Source organism: Pelodiscus sinensis, chromosome 24 (assembly GCF_052426305.1).
Source record: "Pelodiscus sinensis isolate ZL-2025 chromosome 24, ASM5242630v1, whole genome shotgun sequence".
Taxonomy (NCBI): domain Eukaryota; kingdom Metazoa; phylum Chordata; order Testudines; family Trionychidae; genus Pelodiscus; species Pelodiscus sinensis.
The window spans coordinates 22,142,397-22,167,410 of NC_143075.1; the positions used below are offsets into that span (position 1 = coordinate 22,142,397).

General features: G+C 68.9%; 1 protein-coding gene across 19 annotated transcripts in view; it reads left to right on the plus strand.

Moving 5' to 3' along the window:
• Positions 1-25,014, plus strand: part of HSPG2 (heparan sulfate proteoglycan 2) — a 141,723-nt gene that overhangs the window by 25,238 nt on the left and 91,471 nt on the right. For 16 of the 19 annotated variants that reach the window (XM_089773118.1, XM_089773102.1, XM_089773104.1 and 13 more), the window contains exons 2-7: positions 17,160-17,299; positions 17,793-17,888; positions 19,565-19,639; positions 23,697-23,806; positions 24,066-24,124; positions 24,466-24,626. In XM_089773118.1, coding sequence (XP_089629244.1) covers positions 17,160-17,299; positions 17,793-17,888; positions 19,565-19,639; positions 23,697-23,806; positions 24,066-24,124; positions 24,466-24,626 — 641 coding nt within the window. The remainder of the gene's footprint in view (positions 1-17,159; positions 17,300-17,792; positions 17,889-19,564; positions 19,640-23,696; positions 23,807-24,065; positions 24,125-24,465; positions 24,627-25,014) is intronic. The other 3 variants (XM_089773109.1, XM_089773119.1, XM_089773103.1) reach the window with 2 other exon arrangements.

The window sequence follows — 25,014 nt, forward strand, 5'->3', positions numbered from 1 at the left end:
GCCGGCGCCCAGGCCTGGGAGTAGCAGCCACTGCGCTGGCGGCGGAGCGGCCCGGGCTGCCGTGTGGGGCCAGGCTGTCGGGGGCTGACCTCTCCCTGGGGACCCCCCCAACCTTTCCTGGGGGCGGCTTCCCTGCAGGGCTGGGGAGTGGGCACAGCAGGGATGTGGGGTGCTGAGCCCCGGGGGGCCTGGGGAGACTGGCCCTTGGGGGCGGGGGGGCGTAGGGCTGCCCCCCCCAGCACTCCTGCCCCGGCTGTGGCTGCCCCCCCCGCACCTCCACCTACCATGCGGCTCCCAGGTCAGGCCCGGGATCGGGGCCAGCTGGGGGCAGAATCGTTCCCCTCCTGGCCTGTGCCAGGTGGGATTCCTGCCTCCAGGCCCGGCTTTGCGCCTGGCTCTGGGCGGTGCCCCCCCCCCCGTGACGTCCTGTTTCCTGGCTGCAGGCGGGCGGGACGGGACGGGACGTGTGCGATGCTTGCGGCGGCTACGTGAGCGCCCGCCCGTCTGTGGCCTGCCCCCCCCCCCGAGCACTCCTGCCCCGGCTGTGGCTGCCCCCCCCCCCGAGCACTCCTGCCCCGGCTGTGGCTGCCCCCCCCCCCAGCACTCCTGCCCCGGCTGTGGCTGCCCCCCCCCCCGAGCACTCCTGCCCCGGCTGTGGCTGCCCCCCCCCCCAGCACTCCTGCCCCGGCTGTGGCTGCCCCCCCCCCCAGCACTCCTGCCCCGTCTGTGGCCTGCCCCCCCCCCCAGCACTCCTGCCCCGGCTGTGGCTGCCCCCCCCCAGCACTCCTGCCCCGGCTGTGGCTGCCCCCCCCCAGCACTCCTGCCCCGGCTGTGGCTGCCCCCCCCCCCAGCACTCCTGCCCCGGCTGTGGCTGCCCCCCCCCGAGCACTCCTGCCCCGGCTGTGGCTGCCCCCCCCCCCCAGCACTCCTGCCCCGGCTGTGGCTGCCCCCCCCCCCAGCACTCCTGCCCCGGCTGTGGCTGCCCCCCCCCAGCACTCCTGCCCCGGCTGTGGCTGCCCCCCCCCGAGCACTCCTGCCCCGGCTGTGGCTGCCCCCCCCCCGAGCACTCCTGCCCCGGCTGTGGCTGCCCCCCCCCCCCGAGCACTCCTGCCCCGGCTGTGGCTGCCCCCCCCCGAGCACTCCTGCCCCGGCTGTGGCTGCCCCCCCCCGAGCACTCCTGCCCCGGCTGTGGCTGCCCTCCCCAGCACTCCTGCCCCGGCTGTGGCTGCCCCCCCCCGAGCACTCCTGTCCCGGCTGTGGCTGCCCCCCCCCCGAGCACTCCTGCCCCGGCTGTGGCTGCCCCCCCCAGCACTCCTGCCCCGGCTGTGGCTGCCCCCCCCAGCACTCCTGCCCCGGCTGTGGCTGCCCCCCCCCAGCACTCCTGTCCCGGCTGTGGCTGCCCCCCCCCCCCGAGCACTCCTGTCCCGGCTGTGGCTGCCCCCCCCCCCCGAGCACTCCTGTCCCGGCTGTGGCTGCCCCCCCCCCCCGAGCACTCCTGTCCCGGCTGTGGCTGCCCCCCCCCCCCAGCACTCCTGTCCCGGCTGTGGCTGCCCCCCCCCCAGCACTCCTGCCCCGGCTGTGGCTGCCCCCCCCCCAGCACTCCTGCCCCGGCTGTGGCTGCCCCCCCCCAGCACTCCTGTCCCGGCTGTGGCTGCCCCCCCCCCAGCACTCCTGTCCCGGCTGTGGCTGCCCCCCCCCCAGCACTCCTGCCCCGGCTGTGGCTGCCCCCCCCCCCCCTCCCCAGCACTCCTGCCCCGGCTGTGGCTGCCCCCCCCCCCCTCCCCAGCACTCCTGCCCCGGCTGTGGCTGTCCGCCAGGCCTGGCTGTGCCCCTAAGGAGCCTTCAGCGTCTCCGGCGTTGGTCACAGCCCCCGGGCCGGCCTTTGCAGCCTGGTGCGACTGAGGCCTTCCCAGCAGCTGCCTCCTCGTGTCTCCTCCGTTGGCCGTCCAGCCGGGACCCGGAGAGGGGGGGCGCGGGGCCCGCTGGGCTGGCACTTGGCAGACCCGGAGCCGGCCAGTCCCAGCCCCCCCCAGACTGGCTGCGAAGGGAAACTCCGGCTCTTTGTCGGTTTTCAGAGGATCCCAGTGAATTCCAGGGAGGGGCCGTTCCCCCGCTGCTGAGCTCTGCCCCCCAACCCTGCCCACTGCTGATGGCCAAAAGCATGGGGGGGGGCACCTGTGCCTGGCGCTGGAGCCGTCCTGTGGGGCGGCGCTGCCTGGGGCGGGCAGTGGGGAGAGCAGCGGTGCTGCAGCAGGATCTGACCCGGATACTGAACCACCCACCCTCCCCAGTCCCCCAGAATTACCCCACTGCAGAAACCTGCCCCTTGCTAAGCTGCAGTGCCAGGCCTCCTCTGTGGAGAGCGCCCAGTTAAAGCTCTGCAGGGCATGGGTCTGGAATAGCGGGGCTGTGGGGCAGGATCGAGGGGCACCGGCAGAGCTGGGAGGGGAGGGGAGCAGGGGCTGTGGGGCGGGATCGAGGGGCACCGGCAGAGCTGGGAGGGGAGGGGAGCAGGGGCTGTGGGGCGGGATCGAGGGGCACCGGCAGAGCTGGGGGGGGGGCTGTGGGGCAGGATCGAGGGGGCTGGCAGAGCTGTGTGTGGGGAGTGCAGGGTGTGACGGCGCGTTGGGGTTTTCCCGTCTCCTGCACCCCTGTAATAGCACAGACAGACTCCCCCAGCCAGTAGAGCAGAGGGAGTTTGTTGCTTCTCCAGGATACAGCGCAGCACAGATGTCATCTGGTTCCAGGAACTGGGGCTAAGAGGCTTCAGTGCCCCCCTGAGATAGGGGGTGGCTGGGCCCTACAATCCCAGCCCCCTCCCTAGCTCCTTCCCCCTGCTTCCCAAACCGAAACTAAAACTCTTCCAGCCCTGCCCCCAGCCAGGGGCGGCATCCACCTTCCTTTGTTCCTCTCCTTGGGGGGTAGCTGGGCGGACAGGTTGAGAGACCCTGGCCTAGTGACTCATCCCCTGCCCTGCTGGGCCGTGCTGCAGCCGGCAGCCAGTGGGGGTCACCCACAGCCCACTGCCCAGCATAGCAACCAGCAAGGTACCCCCCACTACGGCACACAGGGCAGGGGTTCTGGGGTGGGATCGAGGGGCCTGGCAGAGCTGGGGGGGCAGTGCAGGGGGCCTAGGGCGGGATCGAGGGGCCTGGCAGAGCTGGGGGGGCAGTGCAGGGCAGGGGGCCTAGAGCGGGATCGAGGGGCCTGGCAGAGCTGGGGGGGGGAGTGCAGGGCAGGGGTTCTGGGGCGGGATCGAGGGGCCTGGCAGAGCTGGGGGGGGGAGTGCAGGGCAGGGGGCCTAGGGCGGGATCGAGGGACCTGGCAGAGCTGGGGGGGCAGTGCAGGGCAGGTGCTCTGGGGCGGGATCGAGGGGCCTGGCAGAGCTGGGGGGGCAGTGCAGGGCAGGTGCTCTGGGGCGGGATCGAGGGGCCTGGCAGAGCTGGGGGGGGAGTGCAGGGCAGGTGCTCTGGGGTGGGATCGAGGGGCCTGGCAGAGCTGGGGGGGAGTGCAGGGCAGGTGCTCTGGGGTGGGATCGAGGGGCCTGGCAGAGCTGGGGGGGGGAGTGCAGGGCAGGTGCTCTGGGGTGGGATCGAGGGGTCTGGCAGAGCTGGGGGGGGGAGTGCAGGGCAGGTGGCCTGGGGCGGGATCGAGGGGCCTGGCAGAGCTGGGGGGGAGTGCAGGGCAGGTGCTCTGGGGTGGGATCGAGGGGTCTGGCAGAGCTGGGGGGGAGTGCAGGGCAGGTGCTCTGGGGTGGGATCGAGGGGCCTGGCAGAGCTGGGGGGGGGAGTGCAGGGCAGGTGGCCTGGGGCGGGATCGAGGGGTCTGGCAGAGCTGGGGGGGAGTGCAGGGCAGATGGCCTGGGGCGGGATCGAGGGGTCTGGCAGAGCTGGGGGGGGAGTGCAGGGCAGGTGCTCTGGGGTGGGATCGAGGGGCCTGGCAGAGCTGGGGGGGGAGTGCAGGGCAGGTGCTCTGGGGTGGGATCGAGGGGTCTGGCAGAGCTGGGGGGGGAGTGCAGGGCAGGTGCTCTGGGGTGGGATCGAGGGGCCTGGCAGAGCTGGGGGGGGAGTGCAGGGCAGGTGCTCTGGGGTGGGATCGAGGGGTCTGGCAGAGCTGGGGGGGGAGTGCAGGGCAGGTGCTCTGGGGTGGGATCGAGGGGTCTGGCAGAGCTGGGGGGGAGTGCAGGGCAGGTGCTCTGGGGTGGGATCGAGGGGCCTGGCAGAGCTGGGGGGGGGAGTGCAGGGCAGGTGGCCTGGGGCGGGATCGAGGGGTCTGGCAGAGCTGGGGGGGAGTGCAGGGCAGGTGGCCTGGGGCGGGATCGAGGGGTCTGGCAGAGCTGGGGGGGGAGTGCAGGGCAGGTGCTCTGGGGTGGGATCGAGGGGCCTGGCAGAGCTGGGGCGGGGAGTGCAGGGCAGGTGCTCTGGGGTGGGATCGAGGGGCCTGGCAGAGCTGGGGGGGGAGTGCAGGGCAGGTGCTCTGGGGCGGGATCGAGGGGTCTGGCAGAGCTGGGCGGGGAGTGCAGGGCAGGTGCTCTGGGGCGGGATCGAGGGGTCTGGCAGAGCTGGGGGGGGAGTGCAGGGCAGGTGCTCTGGGGTGGGATCGAGGGGCCTGGCAGAGCTGGGGGGAGGTGCAGGGCAGGGGGCCTGGGGCGGGATCGAGGGGCCTGGCAGAGCTGGGGGGGAGTGCAGGGCAGGGGGCCTGGGGCGGGATCGAGGGGTCTGGCAGAGCTGGGGGGAGGTGCAGGGCAGGGAGCCTGGGGCGGGATCGAGGGGCCTGGCAGAGCTGGGGCGGGGAGTGCAGGGCAGGGGGCCTGGGGCGGGATCGAGGGGCCTGGCAGAGCTGGGGCGGGGAGTGCAGGGCAGGTGCTCTGGGGTGGGATCGAGGGGCCTGGCAGAGCTGGGGCGGGGAGTGCAGGGCAGGGGCTCTGGGGCGGGATCGAGGGGTCTGGCAGAGCTGGGGGGGGAGTGCAGGGCAGGGAGCCTGGGGCGGGATCGAGGGGCCTGGCAGAGCTGGGGCGGGGAGTGCAGGGCAGGTGCTCTGGGGTGGGATCGAGGGGCCTGGCAGAGCTGGGGCGGGGAGTGCAGGGCAGGTGCTCTGGGGTGGGATCGAGGGGCCTGGCAGAGCTGGGGGGAGGTGCAGGGCAGGGAGCCTGGGGCGGGATCGAGGGGCCTGGCAGAGCTGGGGGGGAGTGCAGGGCAGGGGGCCTGGGGCGGGATCGAGGGGCCTGGCAGAGCTGGGGGAGGGGAGCCCTGCTGTTCTGGCTGCCCTGGCCCTGAGCCCAGATTCCTGGGCTGAAGACCCAGCAGCTGCTGCAGCGGGAGGCTGAGCGCCCAGGGGCCGGTGGGTCCCGTGGCTGAGATGGGCGGGTTTAGGCTCGTGGCCTCCGAGATACCTTGCGGCAGGGAGTTCCGCAGGCTGAGCCCGCTGTGGCTGCCATCGCCTTGTGCTGCATCGTGTGTCCAGGCAGCGCCCGTGAGCCTGCCCTGCTCCTTAATGCCCTCGCTGGGTCCGCAGCTCTGTGCCACGTGCCCTCCCCTCGCTGTGGGGCCCCCTCAGCCTGGGGGGACCCGCTCAGGGGCCTGGGCCAGCACCCTTCCGGAGAGGGGAGGCTCTGCCAGCCCCAGGCCAGGGCAGTGGCATTACAGCTGGAGCAGGGCTGGGCACAGAGCAGTTCCCTGGCTCCCGCTGTGGCCCAGGCTAGCTGCCCCCGGGGCCTTCAGGCCTCAGTGCAGGGCCGTGGCAGGAGCCCGCTTTGCGTGCCCGGGTCTGTGTGGCAGCTACCGCAGTGACCCGCCTGCCACTCCAGGCCTCAGCGCTGTCGCTGGCACCCCACAGGCCCGGCGCTGGCTTGGGCCTTGCAGCTGGTACCTCTGCAGTGAGCTCTGTGCCCGTCGCGGCGCTGGCCTGGGCCTTGCAGCTGGTACCTCTGCAGTGAGCTCTGTGCCCATCGCGGCGCTGGCAAGGGCCTTGCAGCTGGTACCTCTGCAGTGAGCTCTGTGCCCGTCGCGGCGCTGGCCTGGGCCTTGCAGCTGGTACCTCTGCAGTGAGCTCTGTGCCCATCGCGGCGCTGGCCTGGGCCTTGCAGCTGGTACCTCTGCAGTGAGCTCTGTGCCCGTCGCGGCGCTGGCCTGGGCCTTGCAGCTGGTACCTCTGCAGTGAGCTCTGTGCCCATCGCGGCGCTGGCCTGGGCCTTGCAGCTGGTACCTCTGCAGTGAGCTCTGTGCCCGTCGCGGCGCTGGCCTGGGCCTTGCAGCTGGTACCTCTGCAGTGAGCTCTGTGCCCGTCGCGGCGCTGGCCTGGGCCTTGCAGCTGGTACCTCTGCAGTGAGCTCTGTGCCCGTCGTGGCGCTGGCCTGGGCCTTGCAGCTGGTACCTCTGCAGTGAGCTCTGTGCCCGTCGCGGCGCTGGCCTGGGCCTTGCAGCTGGTACCTCTGCAGTGAGCTCTGTGCCCGTCGCGGCGCTGGCCTGGGCCTTGCAGCTGGTACCTCTGCAGTGAGCTCTGTGCCCGTCGCGGCGCTGGCCTGGGCCTTGCAGCTGGTACCTCTGCAGTGAGCTCTGTGCCCGTCGTGGCGCTGGCCTGGGCCTTGCAGCTGGTACCTCTGCAGTGAGCTCTGTGCCCGTCGCGGCGCTGGCCTGGGCCTTGCAGCTGGTACCTCTGCAGTGAGCTCTGTGCCCGTCGCGGCGCTGGCCTGGGCCTTGCAGCTGGTACCTCTGCAGTGAGCTCTGTGCCCATCGTGGCGCTGGCAAGGGCCTTGCAGCTGGTACCTCTGCAGTGAGCTCTGTGCCCGTCGCGGCGCTGGCAAGGGCCTTGCAGCTGGTACCTCTGCAGTGAGCTCTGTGCCCGTCGCGGCGCTGGCCTGGGCCTTGCAGCTGGTACCTCTGCAGTGAGCTCTGTGCCCATCGCGGCGCTGGCAAGGGCCCGCTTGCAGGTCTGTGGGCAGCTGGGGCATGTGGCTGCCCCGGGCGAGCGGCACTCGCACCAGTGACTTGCCGGCTTCGGTGAGGAACAGGGCCCCGCCAGGCAGTCTGGTCCAGGGCCGGCGAACTGGTCCCTGCTCCCTGCCCGGCTGCAGGAGCTGAACCCCGCCGGGCGGCCTGTCCTCGTGGCACTGCCCCCGCCAGGCCGTGCCCCAGGCTTGGAGGACACGCCCTCCTCCCCGGCAGTGCACGTGGCCTCAGTGCCCCAGCCCCTCTTGCAGGAGAGGCCGGGTGCCTGGCGAGGTGCCAGAGGGTGGCATGGGAGGAGCACCTGGTGGGGATGCCGCGGCGCTGGCCTGGGGGCCGTGTGGAGCCTGGCATGGGGCCGTGCTGGCATTGCAGACTGCATGGATCGCCAGCTCCTGTTTCCCCCTGGCCTTTCACACCCATTCAGCCGGGCAGGGTGATTAAATGCCCTGTCTGTTTCCATCAGGCCTTTGTCCCCTGCCCATCCCCCGGGAGTAATGACCGGGCTGTTTGCACAGGAAAGTGCTGCTGTGACGAATTCCTGCCTCCCGGTCCGATGCACCAGGCTCTGGCTGCCAGTGGGCCGGGCGGGGAGAGGGCAGGGAGCCTGCACCAAGCCGGCTCGCTGTGGGCACTGTCGCTGCGCTAGGTCCCTGCCCGCTGTGGGCTGGGCTGGATGAGGGGCTCAGAGGAGACTGGGGTGCAGCCGGGGAGGGGGAGGCTGGCACTCAGGCCGTGCTGTGCCCACCTGCCACCCATCTGCATCTTCTCTCCCTGCTCCTGTGGGGTGGGGGGCTGCCTTGTGGGGTCCCTCCCCCTCCCCGCCGAAGAGCTGGGGCTGGACTGGTTCTCCGTGTGCAAGGCCTGGATTCAGTGCAGGGCGGCTGGGGGCTGGGGATGGCCCATGGGTCAGAGCGGGTGTTGGGCATGAGCCCGGCAGAGCCCCTGAGCACCTGCCACGAGCCCCCACTTGTAGCTTATTGCGGGGGGCAGCAGGGCAGGGCTGGGCTGGGCTGTGAGGGATGCAGCAGGGGCGCCCCGGGGGAGGGTTGTTCCCGGGCTGTCTGTGCTGAGTCTATGCCCCGCGTGGCACTGGGGGCGCGGTGCTGCGGGGAGCGGGGCACGTGGCCCCCTAGGGGGCACTCTCCCCCTGAGCCGGGGAGCCGGCTCCTGCAGGGCAGCGCCGTGGCAGACCCAAGCCAAGGGGAGCGCCAATTCACCACCCGGCTTTCCCTGGCACGGGGTCCCGGACGTCCTCAGGGCACAGCCGAGTGACCCTGCTCAGTTTGCTCTCGGAGGGGGGAGAGGTGACGTAGTGGGGGGGCTGTCTGCTCTGTAGCCCCCCCCGCGCTGTGCTGTGAGAGTCCCACGGACTCACCCACGTGTGGATTGGCCCAGACACCCAGGCCCAGCCTGAGCAGAGAACAAGGCTCTTCCCGGGGGGCAGACCAAGGGGGGGCGGCGGGGACGAGCACTTGGCTGGGGGCAGGGTCGGGAGCTGGGCAGTTGCTGGCTAGAGAGCATGAAGGGAACAGACTGAGCTGAGGGTCTGGGGGGGGGACCCCTAACGCGGGGGGGCTGAGGTGTCCTGGCCCTGACTCCGGTAACCACATCCCGTCTGTGCTGGGCTGTACCCTGGAGAAGCAATAACCCCTCCTGGCCGGCGGAGCCTGTTCTCCCTGCTACAGGGGGGCAGGGTCGGGGCTGCCGGCAGTGCGGTGCTGCAGGGAGAAGCGGGTGTCTCAGAAGGGGGTTGTGCTGCCACAGCGTGTCTCGGCTGCCCCATGGAAAGGGGCTGAGCCCATTTCCCCAGAGGGGCATGTCTGTGCTTTGGACACAGGAGGGAAGTGATCTTGTCTCTGAATCTCTGTGCTCCAAAGCTGGGTGCAGCTGTGCGGTGGGGCAGCTCTGCGGCAGGGCGCTGGGTGGCAGGGCAGTGGGGCAGGGCAGCTTGTGATGGGGGGGCTCTGTGGCAGGGCGCTGGGTGGCAGGGCAGTGGGGCAGGGCAGCTGTGCAGCGGGGCAGCTCCGTGGTGGGGCAGCTCCGTGGCGGGGTGCCAGGCAGCGCCCACTGCCTCTCCCTGCTGAGGGCCTGGCCCAGGTGGGGATGTTGGTTTGGTTTAATTGTTGGGAGAGGAGCCCCGGGGAGTTGGCGTCCTGCATCCCGGGCCCCCAGGGAGTGAGTCTGCGGCAGGAGAGGGCTGCGGGGGTGTTGCTCCCTGCAGGGCGGGCGACGGGCTAGCCACGCTGGCCGGTGCATGGGCCACCCCCGACTCAGGTTTCCCAGGGGGCAGACCCGTGGGGTCAGTGGAGTCGCTCCGGGGTCAAGGAACTGACCCTGCCAGGGAAATGCAGCTGCTCCGCGGGCCGGCTGGGTTTGGGGAGACGGGGTTTGTCCCCCCTGCGGGTGGGGGCCCGGGAGAACTGGAGGCCCAAGGGCCCTGGCTCCTTGCTGGCCTGTGTGGGGAGCAGGCGGTTTGGGGCCTTGGAGCAGAGCCTGGGCTGCGCAGCCCAATTGCTAAGCAATTCGCCCTGAATGAGCCTTTCCCTAGCGCCCCCACAGCACCCCCAGTCCCCCCGCGATGAGCACAGTGCGCCGTGTCCTGGGTGCAAGCAGCAGCAAAGGAAAGGGAGGCCCAAACCACCGGGGGAAATTCCTGGGGGGGGCTTTGCCCCTCTGCTGGGGCCCTGTGGGACCAGCTCCTGCCCATTCCGCCCGTGCCATCAGCCCTGCCTCCACCACAAGCCGGTTCTTCAGCCGTGGCTCGGTGGCCATCTCGGGCAGGCCAGGGCTGCCATGGAGCCCAGCTGGATCCCAGGGATGGCACATGGCCGCTGAGTGAGCTCCCAGCAGCCCCGTGGCCCGGCCAGCCCGTGGGCACCAGCTCGGGCCTCGCTGCCACGGCTGGGCCGGAGTCAGGCCGGCCCGTGGAGCGGTGAGCTCATCCCCAGCCACCCACCCGCATTCCTGTGCTGCTCGGAGGAGCCCACGGCCCTGTGTTCCCACCGCCCCCCCGGGCCATGTGCTCGCAGCTGGCCAGTGACCTCAGCCTGTGGAATTCCAGGGCTGGCTCGTCCCGTCCCTGCCGTGGGGGCACCACAGCTGCTCCGCTGGAGGAGACGTCTGGGGGCATCCGGGCCCCTTAGCAGCCCCTGGGCAGTGCGCCTCCTGCGTCTGCCTGCGCCTCCCGGCCCCGCCGCTGGCTGCTCCAAGGGGCCTGTTCTCGGCCCGGGCTGTGCTCCCAACCCCCATGGGCACACGGCGCCTGGCCCTGTTTGACAGCCTCCACCCCGGCCCGAAGGACCAGCACAGCCCCGGCCAGCTCGGCGCTTCGGCTCGGCCCCCAACATCCCACCGTGCAAATTCTGCAGAATCTGAAATCTGACTGCGTAGGAAGCGGAGAGAGGGAGTGTTACAGTTATAAAAGGGGTCAGACCCCCAGCTCCGCGCATGGGGGGGGCAGGGCGGCGTCGGACCCCCCCAGCTCCGCGCATGGGGGGGCAGGGCGTCGGACCCCCCCAGCTCCGCGCGTGGAGGGGCAGGGCGTCGGACCCCCCCAGCTCCGCGCGTGGAGGGGCAGGGCGTCGGACCCCCCAGCTCCGCGCGCGGAGGGGCAGGGCGTCGGACCCCCAGCTCCGCGCACGGGGGAGCAGGGCGTCGGACCCCCAGCTCCGCGCACGGGGGAGCAGGGCATCGGACCCCCAGCTCCTCGCGCGGTGGGAAGGCTGGCAGCAGAGGTGGAAGTTGCTGCTGGCTTCAGCCCAGTCTCTGGAGCACGTCCCCAGTCCGGGGGGGCCGGTGGGCCCTTCGTTTAGTGGTTCGGTTGGTCGCACAGGCCCCCCGCGGGGAGGAGCCGGAGGGAAGACGAGATGGCGGCGTTCCCAGGGGTTTTGAGGTCTCCCCCGCAGGGCGGGAATCCCCCGGTTCTCGCTGGAAAAGAGCAGCACCAAGATGGCGTTTGGAGTCACATGACCAAGTCACCTGTCCCGGCCTGAGTCCGTCTGTACGGCGGCAGCCGCCCCCCCGCGCTGGTCTGGGCACTGCCCAGGGGCTGCTGAGGGGCCCCGGGAGCCGGCGGCGCCGTGGGAGCAGTGGCGTTACGAGCCCTCCCACCCCGCTCCTGCGCCAATCGGCCGTGGGAGGAAAATTCCCCATTTGCGTGGTCGCCCCCTGGCACAGTTTGGCCCCCGGGTCAGGACATTGGCCTGGGGACCAGCTGCCCTCTTAGGAAGGCCAGATAGGGTTCTGGCGTGGCCTAGGGGTTAGGGTGTTGGCCTGGGGACACTAGCATGGGGGGTTCAAGCCCCACCCACCCAGAAGTGTCACTGGCAAACCTGCCACGTGTGTCTAAATGGCAAAACCAAACCAGCCCATCCTCAGCGTATGTAGCCGCCCGCCCAGCCCAGTCTGCAGCTGCCCTGTAGCCACGCGGGACCCGTGGTCCTGTCTCAGTCAGAGAGCCTCCCAGCTGATCCTTTTGTCTTCACTACAGTTCAACCAATTGGGGCTGCCTGCAGCCGCCACCAGCCCCCCAAAGCTCAGAGCCTGCTCCTCCCCGGGCACCCCCCAAGGTAGCTGATTGCCTTGGCCCAGCCTGCCCCACGGGGGCACTGGCACCAGGCTCCACAGCAGGGCTGATTCCTGGACCCCCCTGCCGTCCTGGGGCTGAGGGTGTTCAGCGCCTCCCTCCGCACCCCACGCCGCGTGGGCTGGGCAGGGCCGGATTCTCCATCGCCACGAGTCCTTGCTCGAGGGTCCCCGTCCCTCCGGCTTCCCGCCATGTCTCCTTTTCCGCCTCCAATCTCCAGCCGGCCGGCTTGTTTAAATATCCAAACATGTCGGGGATTTTGCCCTGCTCCTTTTTCAAACAAATGTAGATCGGCTTATATAGAACCATGGCGCAGCCCGCCTGCCCCGCCCGAGGGGAGCGCCACGCTCGGCCTGGCCCGGCCCCCGCCCGCCTTCGAGGGGCTGCAGCCGCAGCTGGGAGATCCCAGCTCTGAGCGTACCCAGGGGTGCGCATTTGCATACCCATGATGCATTGCGCACGGTGACCTGAATCCCTGGTCCATAAGCTGGGATTGCTCCCAACCTCTGGTTCCGCCACTAAAACGCGGGCTTCCAGCGCGCCCGGGCTGCGGGGGGAGGGGGAGGGGGAGTTGCTGACCGGCGTGTGTCCTCTTTTTTGAAAGTTCAAATATGGTAACCCTAGCTAATTAGTGCCCCCCCGGGACTTAGTGACTGTGATGTAGTGGGGGTGCTTGCATTCACCGTTTCTCTTGTGGGGTTATATCGGATTCTACTGTCCTATGCTGCTCTGTAGTGATGCTGTGTGTGTGGGGGGGTGTGCCTCAGTTTACCCAGGCCCTGGAGCACTAGCTGCATGAGGAGAGGGAGGCTGGGTGTGACTCACTGGGGAAGTATGTGCAGTCTCTCACCTCCTGAGGCCCAGGTGACAGCGGCTAACACTTGGACCTGGAAGGACAGTGGAGGAGGCGGGGCTGCCTGGGGCTAGTGAGCAGCGCCTGGGAATGTGAGTGAGTCTAGGCTGGGGAGGATGAGAAGGGCAGACTGGGGAGCAGGAAAGGGGGGTTCAGGGCCCGTGAGCCCTTCCCCCCAAGAGGAATAACGCCCTGTCTGCCCTGGCTCCTGTGTTAGCATCGCCCCTAAGCTACGCTGGGTCTCTGGGAAACAATCAAACCTTCTGCTCTACTGGCTGACATCTGGCTGCGGATGGGGGTGCAGGGTCGGGGGTCCCCAACGCGCCGTCAGTGACGTCGGAACACAAGCAGGTCCTGGGAGCCGGCCCAGCCTGAGGGGACCCTGGGGGAGGTTTTGGAAGAAAAGCAGGAACCGGTTCCCAGGCCTCGGTGGGATCCCCCGGCTCGGAAGGACTCAGCTGGCGGGACCAGTGACTCAGCCGGGTGACTGGAGCAGAGCTGACGTGAGGCTGGTTTTTAGGTGATCCCAGCAGCTATAGGCTGGCCAGCCTGGCCTCAGTCCCAGGCAGCCTGGCTGAAAGGGTAGAAAGAGCAGGCTGGCCAGACGCAGAGATGAACGCGGTTTCCCGGGGCGGCCACGGCGTGGTTTTTGTAAAGGGAGTTCTTCGCGGGGTGCTCACAGACGTGGCCAGCGTGTCCTCGGGCTTTCAGGAAGCCTTTGGCAAAGGCTCTTGGGCAGAGGAAGGTGTCGTGGGGTAAGAGGGAAAGTCCTCGTGCCATGGGTGAAAAACCAGGAAACAAAGGGCAGAAGGACACGGTCCCGTTTCACCCCGGAGAGCGGTGTCTGCTGGTGTCTCCCAGGGATCCGAACTGGGACCAGCCCTATTCAGCCTATTTACGCAGGGTCTGGAAACGGGGTAAACAAGGAGGTGGCAACATTTGCAGATGAAGCCAAACTGCTCGAGAAAGCGAAGTCCAGAGCAGACTGGGAAGAGCTGCAAAGGGATCTCCCAGCGCTGGGTGACGGGGCAAGAGGGCAGCTGAAATTCAAGTTCAGGCAATGCCGAGCCGTGCCCTTTGGAAAATGCAACTCCAGCCGCTGTTCCCGCTGAGGGCTTCCATCCATCTGTGCGATACGTGTTGCTACCTGCACCCAGGCATGTGTGATTGTGCACCGCCCATAGCAACATGCTGCTGGCTGTGGGCGCTGTGCGAGGAGCCTGGGTGGCATTTGAATCTCCCCTGGGCGCCTGCCAGGTGCTCACCTTACAGCAGGGGTTCCCAGTCTTTTTAAGCACCAGCTCGCTTTCCCAGTGTACGTGCAACGTAAGACAGACCTCCAGCCCAGACACCCTGGCTCCACTTCCTCCTCGCCCGTCCCACCCCTTCTTGGAGGCCTCCCCCTGTTCCCACTTCCTCCCCCATCCGCACTCACTGTCACCGGGCTGGGGTAGGAGTTTGGGTGCAGGCTCTGGGGTAGGAGTTTGGGTGCAGGCTCTGGTCTTGGGGTGCAGACTCGGGGGTAGGAGTTTGGGGGGCAGGCTCTGGTCTTGGGGTGCAGACTCGGGGGTAGGAGTTTGGGGTGCAGGCTCTGGTCTTGGGGTGCAGACTCGGGGGTAGGAGTTTGGGGGGCAGGCTCTGGTCTTGGGGTGCAGACTCGGGGGTAGGAGTTTGGGGGGCAGGCTCTGGTCTTGGGGTGCAGGCTCGGGGGTAGGAGTTTGGGGTGCAGGCTCTGGTCTTGGGGTGCAGACTCGGGGGTAGGAGTTTGGGGGGCAGGCTCTGGTCTTGGGGTGCAGGCTCTGGGGTAGGAGTTTGGGGGGCAGGCTCTGGGGTAGGAGTTTGGGGGGCAGGCTCTGGTCTTGGGCCAAGGGGTTTAGCGTGTGGGAGGGGCTCTGGGCTTGGCCCAGGGTGGGGGATTGGGGTCCAGGAGAGGTTTCAGGATATAAGCTCTGGGAAGGAGTTTGGGCGCAGAGGGACTCACGTCTGGGCAAGAGGTTGGGTGCAGGAGGAGGTTCAGGGCCGGGCCGGGGGTGCAGGGAGCAGGCTCTGGCTGGGCTCTGTTTAACTCAGATGGCTCCCGGGGGGTGGAGCAGTGGGATTAAGGGAGGCTCACTCCTGCCCTGGCCCGGCACCGCTCCTGGAAGCCGCTGGCAGGGACAGCGATGGCTCCGTGGCACCATGTGCTGCCCCATCTACAGGCCCTGAGCCCACAGCTTCCACTGGCCACGGGTCCCCGCCACTGATCAACGGGAGCTGCAGGAGCGGTGTCTGCCGGCAGGGACAGTGTGTGGAGACCCCTGCGCTGCCTCTCGGGGGCAGGGACATGCCAGCTACATCAAGAGCAGCATTTACCGTAGGGCAGTGGTCCCCAATGCAGTGTCCAGGGGTGCCATGGCACCCGCGGGGGCATTTGTGTGCGCCCGCCAAGTGCTCAGGGCTGGCCTGGCCCCGGGCACGTGGCGCTTGCGCGGTGCCGGAGCCAGCCCTGGGCGCATGGCACATGGTGAGTGCCGGCCCTGGGAGCGCCGTGAATCGGCCGCCCGCACTCTGGGCGCGCGGTGCCTGGGGGGAGCGCTGGCTCTGGGCGCGTGGTGCCTGGGGGGAGCGCTGGCTCTGGGCGCGCGGTGCCTGGGGGGAGCGCTGGCTCCGGGCGTGCGGTGCCTGGGGGGAGCGCTGGCTCCGGGCGCGCGGTGCCTGGGGGGAGCGCTGGCTCCGGGCGCACGGTGCCTGGGGGGAGCGCTGGCTCCGGGCGCGCGGTGCCTGGGGGGAGCGCTGGCTCTGGGCGCGCGGTGCCTGGGGGGAGCGCTGGCTCCGGGCGCGCGGTGCCTGGGGGGGAGCGCTGGCTCTGGGCGCGCGGTGCCTGGGGGGAGCGCTGGCTCTGGGCGCGTGGTGCCTGGGGGGAGCGCTGGCTCTGGGCGCGCGGTGCCTGGGGGGAGCGCTGGCTCTGGGCGCGCGGTGCCTGGGGGGAGCGCTGGCTCCGGGCGCGCGGTGCCTGGGGGGAGCGCTGGCTCCGGGCGCCCGGTGCCTGGGGGGAGCGCTGGCTCCGGGCGCCCGGTGCCTGGGGGGAGCGCTGGCTCTGGGCGCCCGGTGCTTGGGGGGAGCGCTGGCTCTGGGCGCGCGGTGCCTGGGGGGAGCGCTGGCTCCGGGCGCGCGGTGCCTGGGGGGAGCGCTGGCTCCGGGCGCGCGGTGCCTGGGGGGAGCGCTGGCTCCGGGCGCGCGGTGCCTGGGGGGGAGCGCTGGCTCCGGGCGCGCGGTGCCTGGGGGGAGCACTGGCTCCGGGCGAGCGGCGCTTGGAGGGGGCCCTGGCCCCGGGCGCACAGTGCATGGGGGTGCCCCGGGCACGCGGCTATGGGAGGGCCCCTCCCCCGGGCGTGCAAGTGTCCCCGCCCTCTGGCGCCCGGCAGGCGAACGGCCCCCCCCCGGCGCCCGGCAGCCTCGAATGGTGGGGGACCACTGCCGTGGGGTAATGGCTCCCGCCACAACAGGTTGAGAACTTTTGAACTTGCTACTCAAAGAATGAAATGTAAGTGTGAGAGAAATGAAAATGAGGAAATGCACAGCCCAGTCACAACCCCAAATCACCCCCTTTGCAAGCAGCAAGAGAAGTAACAGCCAACCCCCCCCCCCCACACACACACACACACACACGGGCTGGGTTGGGAGAGGAGAGGGACGGACAGTGGGGGGGGTTTGTGAGAATGACAGACACGCAGTGAGTGACAGATTTGCACTGCCAAGCTCCCTCCACCCCCTTCTCTCAGAGTGGAGACGGGGTACAGGAATAGGGGAGGGGGGACACTCTCGCCTTGTCTCCCACGCCCTGCCCAGCAAGCAGGAGGCTGCGGGGGGCACCTCCCCGGCAGGGCAGGAGCAGCATGACGGTGGGGGAAGGGGCGACTGAAGTGCCAGCGCTTGGTAGCTTCCCAGCCGAACTGGTCAGGATCCCCTGTCACAGGCTCCAGGATCTGCTGGTGGCTCCCGATCTGCTGGTGTCCTTAGACCTCTGTTGGCCAGAAGCTGGGAGCGGTGGGTGGAAGGGCTCACTCAGTACTTGCCCTGTGAGGCGCTTGGCATTGGCCGCAGGAGACTGGCTGGGGGCCATTGGTTCCCCTGGGATGGAGACTGGCTGGAGGCAGGTTCTGTGCGAGGTGTTGCAATGGGCCGGCCTGTTTTCCCTTGTACAGTTGATTGAAAGTGAGTTGGGGTCTGTGGGGCTCCGCTCCCCCCTCCTCATGTCCCTTGTACTGACTTGTCACTGCCCCCCATGCCCCCCAAAGAGCCGTCGCTCGCTGGGCTCTGCTATTGCTGGGGCTGCCCCCCACAGACGCCGGCGTGGGGGCCCCCCAGGAGTTTGTGACCCGCTGCTCTCTCGGGGTGGCTTGCGTGCAAAAGGCTCAGGAGCAGCCTCGTCCCTTTCCCCGGGCCCGGTGCCCTCCCGGCATCGCGGCCGTTACTCCCCCCGGTGCGTGGGCCGGGCTCCGGGCCGCCTGCGGTGCAGCCAGAAACTGGGGAGCAGCTGGCGCAGGGGCACAGCGCTACCCAGAGTCGCCCCCTGCACGTGGCACTGGGTGGAGCAAGGCCCAGTGGCCGGGGCTGCCCTGAGTGCCGGGGAAGGGGCCTTCCAGCACTGCTTGGCCCCCGGGCCTTGCAGCGAGGAGGCCCCTCAGCCAGGCAAGCCCTGCGGTTCCCCTGGGCAGTGTGCCGTGCGCCCCCGGGGTCCCGTGCATGAGGGGGGCTCCAGGCCAGTGGCTGATGGTGTCTGGGCTTCTCTCCGGCAGGGCTGCCACACGGCACAGGGGCTGGACGAAGCATCCTTCCCGGAGGACACGGAGCCCCGGCTGGCAGGCGCGCCCCGCTGGAGCGACGCTGATCTCTCCGATGATGAGGACTTGCTGGCGGATCAGGCTTCGGGAGGTAGGGCTGGGAGGCCCCGGTGTGATGCTCCCCCCGCGGTCTGGGGCCCGCCCCCGCCTGGGCTCCGGGGTCTGTGCTTCCTTGGGCCCCAGACTGCTCATATGCTCTGTAGCAACAGACTCCCACGCAGGCAGGGAGCGTGCAGCCTGGTGTGCTGGGGCAGGGGCCAGGCTGTCCTGCCCTGGAGAGGGGCCCACGCGGCCGGCACCCGTGGCCCCTGCCGTCCTGGGCTCCGTCCCGGGAGCAGGCCTGAGCACGGGCAGGAGGGAGCAAACCTTATCAACCCCAGGGCTGGGCACTGATGCCCCTTTGCCCCCCAGGGAGGGCCTGGGCGCGCCAGGGCAGGTCTGCACTTACACCGCCGTGAGACGTGCTCCCCCGGGCTGGGCTAACCCCGCCCCACAGGCTCTGCCGCCGACCCTGCCCTGTCGGCCCCGGCGCTGGACCCGTGCCACTCGCAGCCCTGAGCTAATGGTGGCTGCTTCCCTTCCAGACGGCAATGGCAGCGGGGAGAACGGCAGCGGGGTCATGCTACCTGGAGTGCTGCCAGCTGCCAGCCAGGCGCCAAGCGTCACTCTCCTGCCAACGGGTAAGCAGGGGGCGGTGCCGGGGGCGGGGCTGACTGGGTGGGGGCAGGGCCGGGGCAGGGCTGGTGGCACCCCTGGGCTGGCATGTCATGGGGGTGCCCGGGCCTTGGGCTGCTCGGAGGGGCTCCTCTGCCTTACCCAGCATGCTGTGCATCGCACATAGTGCTCCCTGGCCTTGTGGGCTGGGCAGGATGCTCATGACAGGCCAGCAATGCAGCCTGTTTGTCTGGGGGGAAGGGGGAACGTCACAGGGCCTGGATCCCCAAAGCCAGGAGAGGTACCCAGGAGGGGTGTGAACTGGCACAGCCCTGTGCCTTGCCTGGAGCCTGGCTTTCATTCGTGGGTGGTGCAGGCGAGAGGAGGGACGGGGGGAGGCAGTGGGGCAGCCAAAGAGGCTGCAAAGGAAGGAGCTGACAGTGCTGATGGCGTAGGGGTGGGAGGCAGCAGGGCACTGTGTGGCAGTGATGGCGGAATGCAGTGTGGCACTGCATGTCAGTGATGGTGAGAAGCAGCGTGGCACGGCATGGGGGGGATGGTTGGGAGGCTGTGGCAGTAAGGGTGGAATGCAGTGTGGCACTGCATGGGGGAGGGGTGGGAGGCACGTGGCACTGATGGCAGAATGCAGTGTGGCATTGCATGGGGGGATGGGTGGGAGGCAGCATGGCACTGTGGCAGTGATGGCACAATACAGTGGCATAGTGTGGCACTGAATGGGGGGATGGTTGGGAAGCAGCGTGGCACTGTGTGGCATTAAGGGCAGAATGCAGTGTGGCACTGCAGGGGGGATGAGTGGGAGGCAGTGTGGCACTGTGGCAGTAAGGATGTAATGCAGTGTGGCAGTGCATGGGGGGATGGCTGGGAGGCACATGGCACTGTGTGACAGCGATGGCAGAATGCAGTGTGGCAGTGCATGGGGGGATGTTTGGGAAGCAAGGTGGCACTGTGGCAGTAAGGGCAGAATGCAGTGTGGCACTGCATGGAGGTTGGGTGGGAGGCACATGGCACTGCGTGGCACTGATGGCAGAATGCAGTGTGGCACTGCATGGGGGATGGGCGGGAGGCATGTGGCACTGTGGCAGTAAGGGTGGAATGCAGTTTGGCACTGCATGGGGGTTGGGTGGGAAGCACGTGGCACTGCGTGGCACTGATGGCAGAATGCAGTGTGGCACTGCATGGGGGTTGGGTGGGATGCACGTGGCACTGATGGCAGAATGCAGTGTGGCACTGCATGGGGGATGGGTGGGAGGCACGTGGCACTGCGTGGCACTGATGGCAGAATGCAGTGTGGCACTGCATGGGGGTTGGGTGGGAGGCACGTGGCACTGTGTGGCACTGATGGCAGAATGCAGTGTGGCACTGCATGGGGGATGGGTGGGAGGCACGTGGCACTGCATGGCACTGATGGCAGAATGCAGTGTGGCACTGCATGGGGGATGGGTGGGAGGCACGTGGCACTGCGTGGCACTGATGGCCTGCCTTTCTCGGTTGAGGCTCTGCTCTCCTGCTCAGCTACTCTGTGGTGCCTCAGGCTTGGCTGGGGGGTTGCTGGCTCTGGCTCTGCATGGCTCCGCTGTAGCTCTTTCTCCTCTCTCGGTAACTGCCCGACTTTCTCCTTTTCCTCCCCGTCCTGCCTCTCCCCGTGCTCCCATCTTGTTCTCCCTCCTGCTCTGGAGCGCAGCTCGCCTGGGCCTAGCCGGGCAGCCCCGTCTGGCGGGCATGACCGTGGCTGACCCAGATGATGAGGCCCCGCTCAGTAAGTGAGGGGCTTGGGGCCTGGGCTGCATGCGGGGGCGGGGGGAGGGTGGCACAGGGCAAGCTAGTTGGGAGGGGGAGGTCCATGGAAAACTTGATCATGTTGATAACAGTGTGAATGTCAAAATATTTGCGCTCAGACTTGTTACCGCGATGCTCCATGGGAGTTGTAGTTCAGCTCTTTCAAGCTCCAGTTGTCCTGTATAGGCCAGGTCCCTTGGTCGGACTACATCTCCCATCATGCTTGTTTCCCCCTCAGTACAAAAAGGTTGAGGCAAGTCTCTAGCCATGGTGCTCCATGGGAGTTGTAGTCCAGCTAAGGAGCTGGCCCATAGAAGAGAATGGGACAATGAACCATCCGACCTACCATGCTCAGGCGGCCCCGTGGCAGCCTCCCCGCATGGAACAGTTGCGGTTTTGGGGCTACTGGACAAAAACTCCTGTTGGGGAGGAAGCCGACACGATCTGTGAACGGTTTAGTGGAGAAGCAGCTGAGCTAGAAGCTGCCTGCGTGCGCCTGGCCCCGTTGCAGCCAGCAGCGTGGGGCAGGGCTGCAGTGTGGGGCACGGCCCCCCCGGCAGGGACAGGCTGCTGCAGAGCCTGTTCGCTCGTGCTGGTGGCCAACCGCCCCACAGCTGGGCTGCTGGTTCCCAATGCGCTGTGGGTCGCTGCCACTCCCCAGCCCCTGCCCCAGCCATAGGGCTGCCCACGCTGGAGCGCACATGCCAGGGGACTCCTGGATTCAGCCCACAGCCGGGAGGGGAGCAGGGCTGCCCTAGCGTGGCTCCGGCGGCTGCTGTGCGGAAGGCGAGGGGCGCTGGAGCAGGGGGAATGTGGGGAGCAGTCCGAGCTCCCGGGGCCTGGATGGCGGCCGGGAGAGGGCGAGCAGAAGGCTTCGCTGCTCAGCGCTGCAGGGAGAACGCTGGGCCTGCCACAGTCTGCTGGGGGCTGGGCCACTGGCTGAGAGGGGCTAGAACTGGGGGTCAGACCCGCAGGCCAGGACGGACCCTTGTGCCTGCCAGAGACCTACCCCAGGAATGCCCAGGGCAGCGCTCTGGGCCTGGCCAGGGATGGAGAGTCCGCCAGGGCCCGGTGAACGGGTCCAATGGTCCGGGCCGGGCGCTGGCCTCACTCCCAGCCCGGGGCGGTCGGAGCTGGCGCTGCCAGGCCAGAGCCCCGGTGGGGTGTGTTCCCCACGGCGGGGCTGACAGCCGGGGGCGAGTCCCCCTCCCCCGGCGCTGGGCTGGGAGCGGCTGGAGCTCCGTGGCCAGGCACTGGGAGGTGGGTTTCTAACCTTTCCGTTGCTCCCTGGCTCAGCGCTGTCCCTCCGATTGATCAGCATCTTCCCTGCACTGCGGTGCCAGGCTGGGGGGCAGGATCCCAGCACCCCCCCAGACCCGCATTCGTGTGTCACTGCTCCCTGGGTGGCCGTGCCCTGTCTGCGGTGCCAGGCTGGGGGGCAGGATCCCAGCTGTGCCCCCCCCATTCATTTCAGTCACTGCTCCCCGGGCGTCCATGCCCCAGAGGTGCCGGTGTCCAGGTGCTGTCCTGAGCACATGGCGTTTGCTTGTGCCCGGTTACGCAGTGATCCAGGCCGCGCTGCAGAGACCTGCCCTCCTCACTGTCTCCCACTCCCAGGGGTGGCCGCTGGCTGGCTTGGGGGCTGCGTGCGCAGCCATGTGCACAGCCTGCAGCGACCCACTGGGCAGGCCTGGGGGTGAGCCCAGCCCCACGGCAGAGCCCTGGCCCGCCCAGCTGGAGCCCAAGTGCCGTGTCCTGGTGCTGGGGGGACCGGCCAGGCCTGGGGGTGAGTGATGCTCAGCAAGTCCTGCTGGCTTCGAACTCCCAGCCTTGGGCGCCTTTCCTGCCGCAGCGGGAGCCTGGAACTGGGAGACGGTCCTTTTCGATGAGTGTGCCCCACCCGGGGCAGGCCTGGCCGGGGTCAGGGCCCTGGGCTGAGCAGGCCCAGTTCTGGGCACAATTCCGTGACCGTGATTGATCAAAATAGCACGAAAGGACCCGCCGGTTTCAGTTCTTTTGGCCGTTTGTTTCCAAAGACCGGCCAGCGCGCGTGTCTGCAGGACGCGGCTGACGAAGCCGCGAGGGCCGAGCGCAGAGCAGCTGCTGCTGGCCGGGCGCCCGGCTCTAACTGCATCCGCTGGCAGCAGCCCTGAAAGGAGGGCTTGGGGGTTGGCAGATGGCCGTGCTGGTGCCAGCAGTGGTGCCTCCCTCCGAGCTGGGAAACTGGGGAGCAGCTTTCACGCTCTGTGCTGCAGGTGGGCACCGGGAGCGGTGCCAGCAGAGCCAGATGTGAGGGGAAAGGAAGCGCCTTGGGAGAAATCCCACGTTCGGCGTGGAGGAGCAGTCGTTCTGCGCGCATTCCGCGTTGCACAGTTGCCCAGAATGCCAGCAGGAGAAATTTCCTCCCAAAGCAGCATAAAGAAATCAGGGGTCCTGCCCCCCCCTCGCTCTAACCGCTAGTCCCCACTACCCAGACAGGAAAGAGGACCCAGGAGTCTGGTCTCCGTCCCTTGCCCTGGAGAAGAGCTGGGGGCTTGTTCCGCCCGGCCTGGATGGTGCTTTGTAAGCATCACGCCCCGGGCTGCGTGTCTGAATCCGTGTCTCCCTGGCACCCGTGGGCACGGCGCCATGGGGTGGGGGCTGGCCCGGGTTCCTGAGTCCTGACACAGCCGTGGGGGCGTGTGAGCCGGGCAGGCCAGCCCCTCTCGTCTGACGCGGCTGGGCGCTGTGCCCCGAAAAGCAAGTCAGCTCCCCGTGGCCAGAGCCCAGCGGCGCTCGAGGGGCTCCCATCATGCCCTGGGGCTCTGGTGCTGAGGGCTCCCTGGCCCTTCCCCCGCCAATGGGGCTGAGGTTCCAGCCTGGATAGGGGGAAGACCCCAGCTAGACCCCGAACCCTGGGGCTGGAGTGATTCCTGAGCTGCAGCGTGAGCAGGATCAGAGCCAGTCTCTGTACGGGTCAGACCCGGCTCTCTCTGGCCCAGCCCAGGCTGCAGAACTGAGTGCATGGGGCTCTCTGCTGGGGGTGGGCTGTGGGGCCTGGGGCAGGCTCCAGACCTGGAGCAGCTCCCCTGTGAAGGGCTGTGGTGGCCGGCCGGCCCATTGCGCTGTGGGAGGCGCTGAGTGGGGCGGTCCCGCCGGTCGCCTCCCAGGGACAGAGACAAAGGGAGGGGGGCGGAGAGCAGCCCCTGTCAGGGGGGCAGGGCTGGAGGAGGGGCAGTTTTTCTGTCTGGTATCATGGAGGAAGCAGCCTAAGCAAGGGGCTGGGATGGTAGGGCCCAGCCACCCCCCATCTCAAGGGGGGGCCCTGAGGCCTCCTAGCCCCAGTTCCTGTAACCAGATTGCATCTGTGCTGGCTGTGTCCTGGAGAAGCAACAAACTCCCTCTGTTCTACCGGCTGGGGGAGTCTGTTCGTGCCACTCCTGGGGTGCAGGAGTCGGGGGCCCCAACGCAGCGCTACAGGCGGGAAGAGCTGGATTGCAAAGGGGCTGAGGGTTTTCCCTGCCCAGGAGGCAGGCTGGGCTGCCCCCTCCCTTCATCCCACAGCCTGGGGGGGGCAGTCTGAGCTCTGCTCTCAGCCCCCACCCTGCCCTGCTGGCATCCCCGGGGACCTGACTGGCCCAGGGGGCAAGTGGCCATGGGAGGAGCCCTGTGCCGGGCAGCATGGGGAGCGCAGCAGGGGGCGCTCTAGCTCCACGCCGCAGTGCGGCACCGCCCCCTTCTGGTCAGTAGCAGCCTTCGGCTCCTGTGGGCTGAATAAGGGCCCGGATGGGCTGGCCAGGTCCTATCCCAGCGTGGGGCTGCCCCGCCTTGTGCCCTTGCTGGTGCCCTGTGGGGCCATGCACAGAGCCCTGCAAAGCCCGGGGGAGGGGGAGGGCCCGTCCCACAGGTGGCCATGCAGGCCCCAGCTGTAAGGCTGCAGTGCCCCAGCCCAGAGGCAGCTGCATCTCCGGCTGGGCGAGGTGGTCCCTGGAGGTGGCGGGTGGCGCCTGGTGGCCGTGCCCTGCTCTCACGCCGGCGTCTCTCCTCCGCATGTCCAGTCTACTTCCGTGCGCTGGTCAATTTCACACAGTCCATCGACTACAGCCCAGACCTGGAGGACGCCAGTTCGGAGGAGTTCCGGGAGGTGTCGGAGGCCGTGGTGGATACGGTGAGCCCGCCCCCGCCCCCGCCCGGGGGTGCCCTGACAGCCGGCCCTGCTGCTCCTGCTCAGCAGTGTCCAGCCCCACGTTCCCCAGGCCTGTCGGCCCCTCGGGCTTCAGGCTCAGCAGGGCATGTGGCCCACTGGGCCCCCGGGCCCTTTCCAGGGTGGGGGAAGGGCCTGGCTTGCCGTGCTCCGCTCTCATCACTAGGCAGTGCTGCCCATGGGGCTGGTGCCGCTGGCTGATGCTCTCTCTGCCTCTCCCCAGCTGGAGTCCGAGTACTACAAGATTGGCGGGGAGCAGATGGTCAGTGTGGTGTTCATCAAGTGAGTGAGGTGCCCTTTCAGAGGGGTGGGGGGAGGGCCACGGAGGCCCCTGTTCCCCTGGCGCTTGCCCTGCTGTCAGCCCCGCACCAGGGCCCACATTGTGCCCCAAAGGCCCCACACAGTTGGAGACAGCCGGGGATGGGTGAGGGCCATGGCTCAGAGCCCCCCTCCCCGACTAGCATGGGACGAAAGGAGCAGCCCCATTACTGCAGCAGTAGTAGGGCTCTTGTCACCGGGAGAGGGGGAGGTAACGGCCACGCCGTGGATCCCAGTTGGGAGACCCACGCAGAGTGGCCGGAGCGCCTGCCTGCCCCGTTCAGCCCTGTGCCCGCGCTCCCCAGGGAAATCGACGGCTCCACCTTTGTGGAGCTCGACGTGGGCTCGGAAGGGAACCTGGACGAGGGCGAGATCCGGGCGGTGCTGTACTCCGTCATCCAGAGCGGCTCCATCGCCTCCTACGTCACCTCCACGCAGGGCTTCCAGTTCCGGCGTCTTGGGGCAGGTGAGGGCGAGGCTCGGGTCACCCGTCGCTGCCCTGGGCCCTGGAGGAGTGGGCCGGCCCCTCTGCGGCACTGAGCCCGGGGGAATGCCAGGCTAAGTGAGGGGCGGGGCCGCAGTGCCCACGGTGCAGAGGGGGGCGCAGCCAGGACCAGCCAGGTGGCTCCTGGGGGTTCCTGGGCTCTGCCCACTGCGGAGCCCTGGACTCCCTCCCTGCCAGGCCCAGCAAGCCCAGCTGGAGCCGGCGCGCAGGGAGGGCAGAGGGCTCCCTCGCGGGGCAGGCGGGAGGGGCACCGCTGGCGGGTTCGCTGAGCGGCCCTGAGCCAGGCCCCTGGCTCCCCGGGCAGCCTGGGCCTCGTCCCGGGGGGGCCCGGCCTCCCCGGCTCTAACCC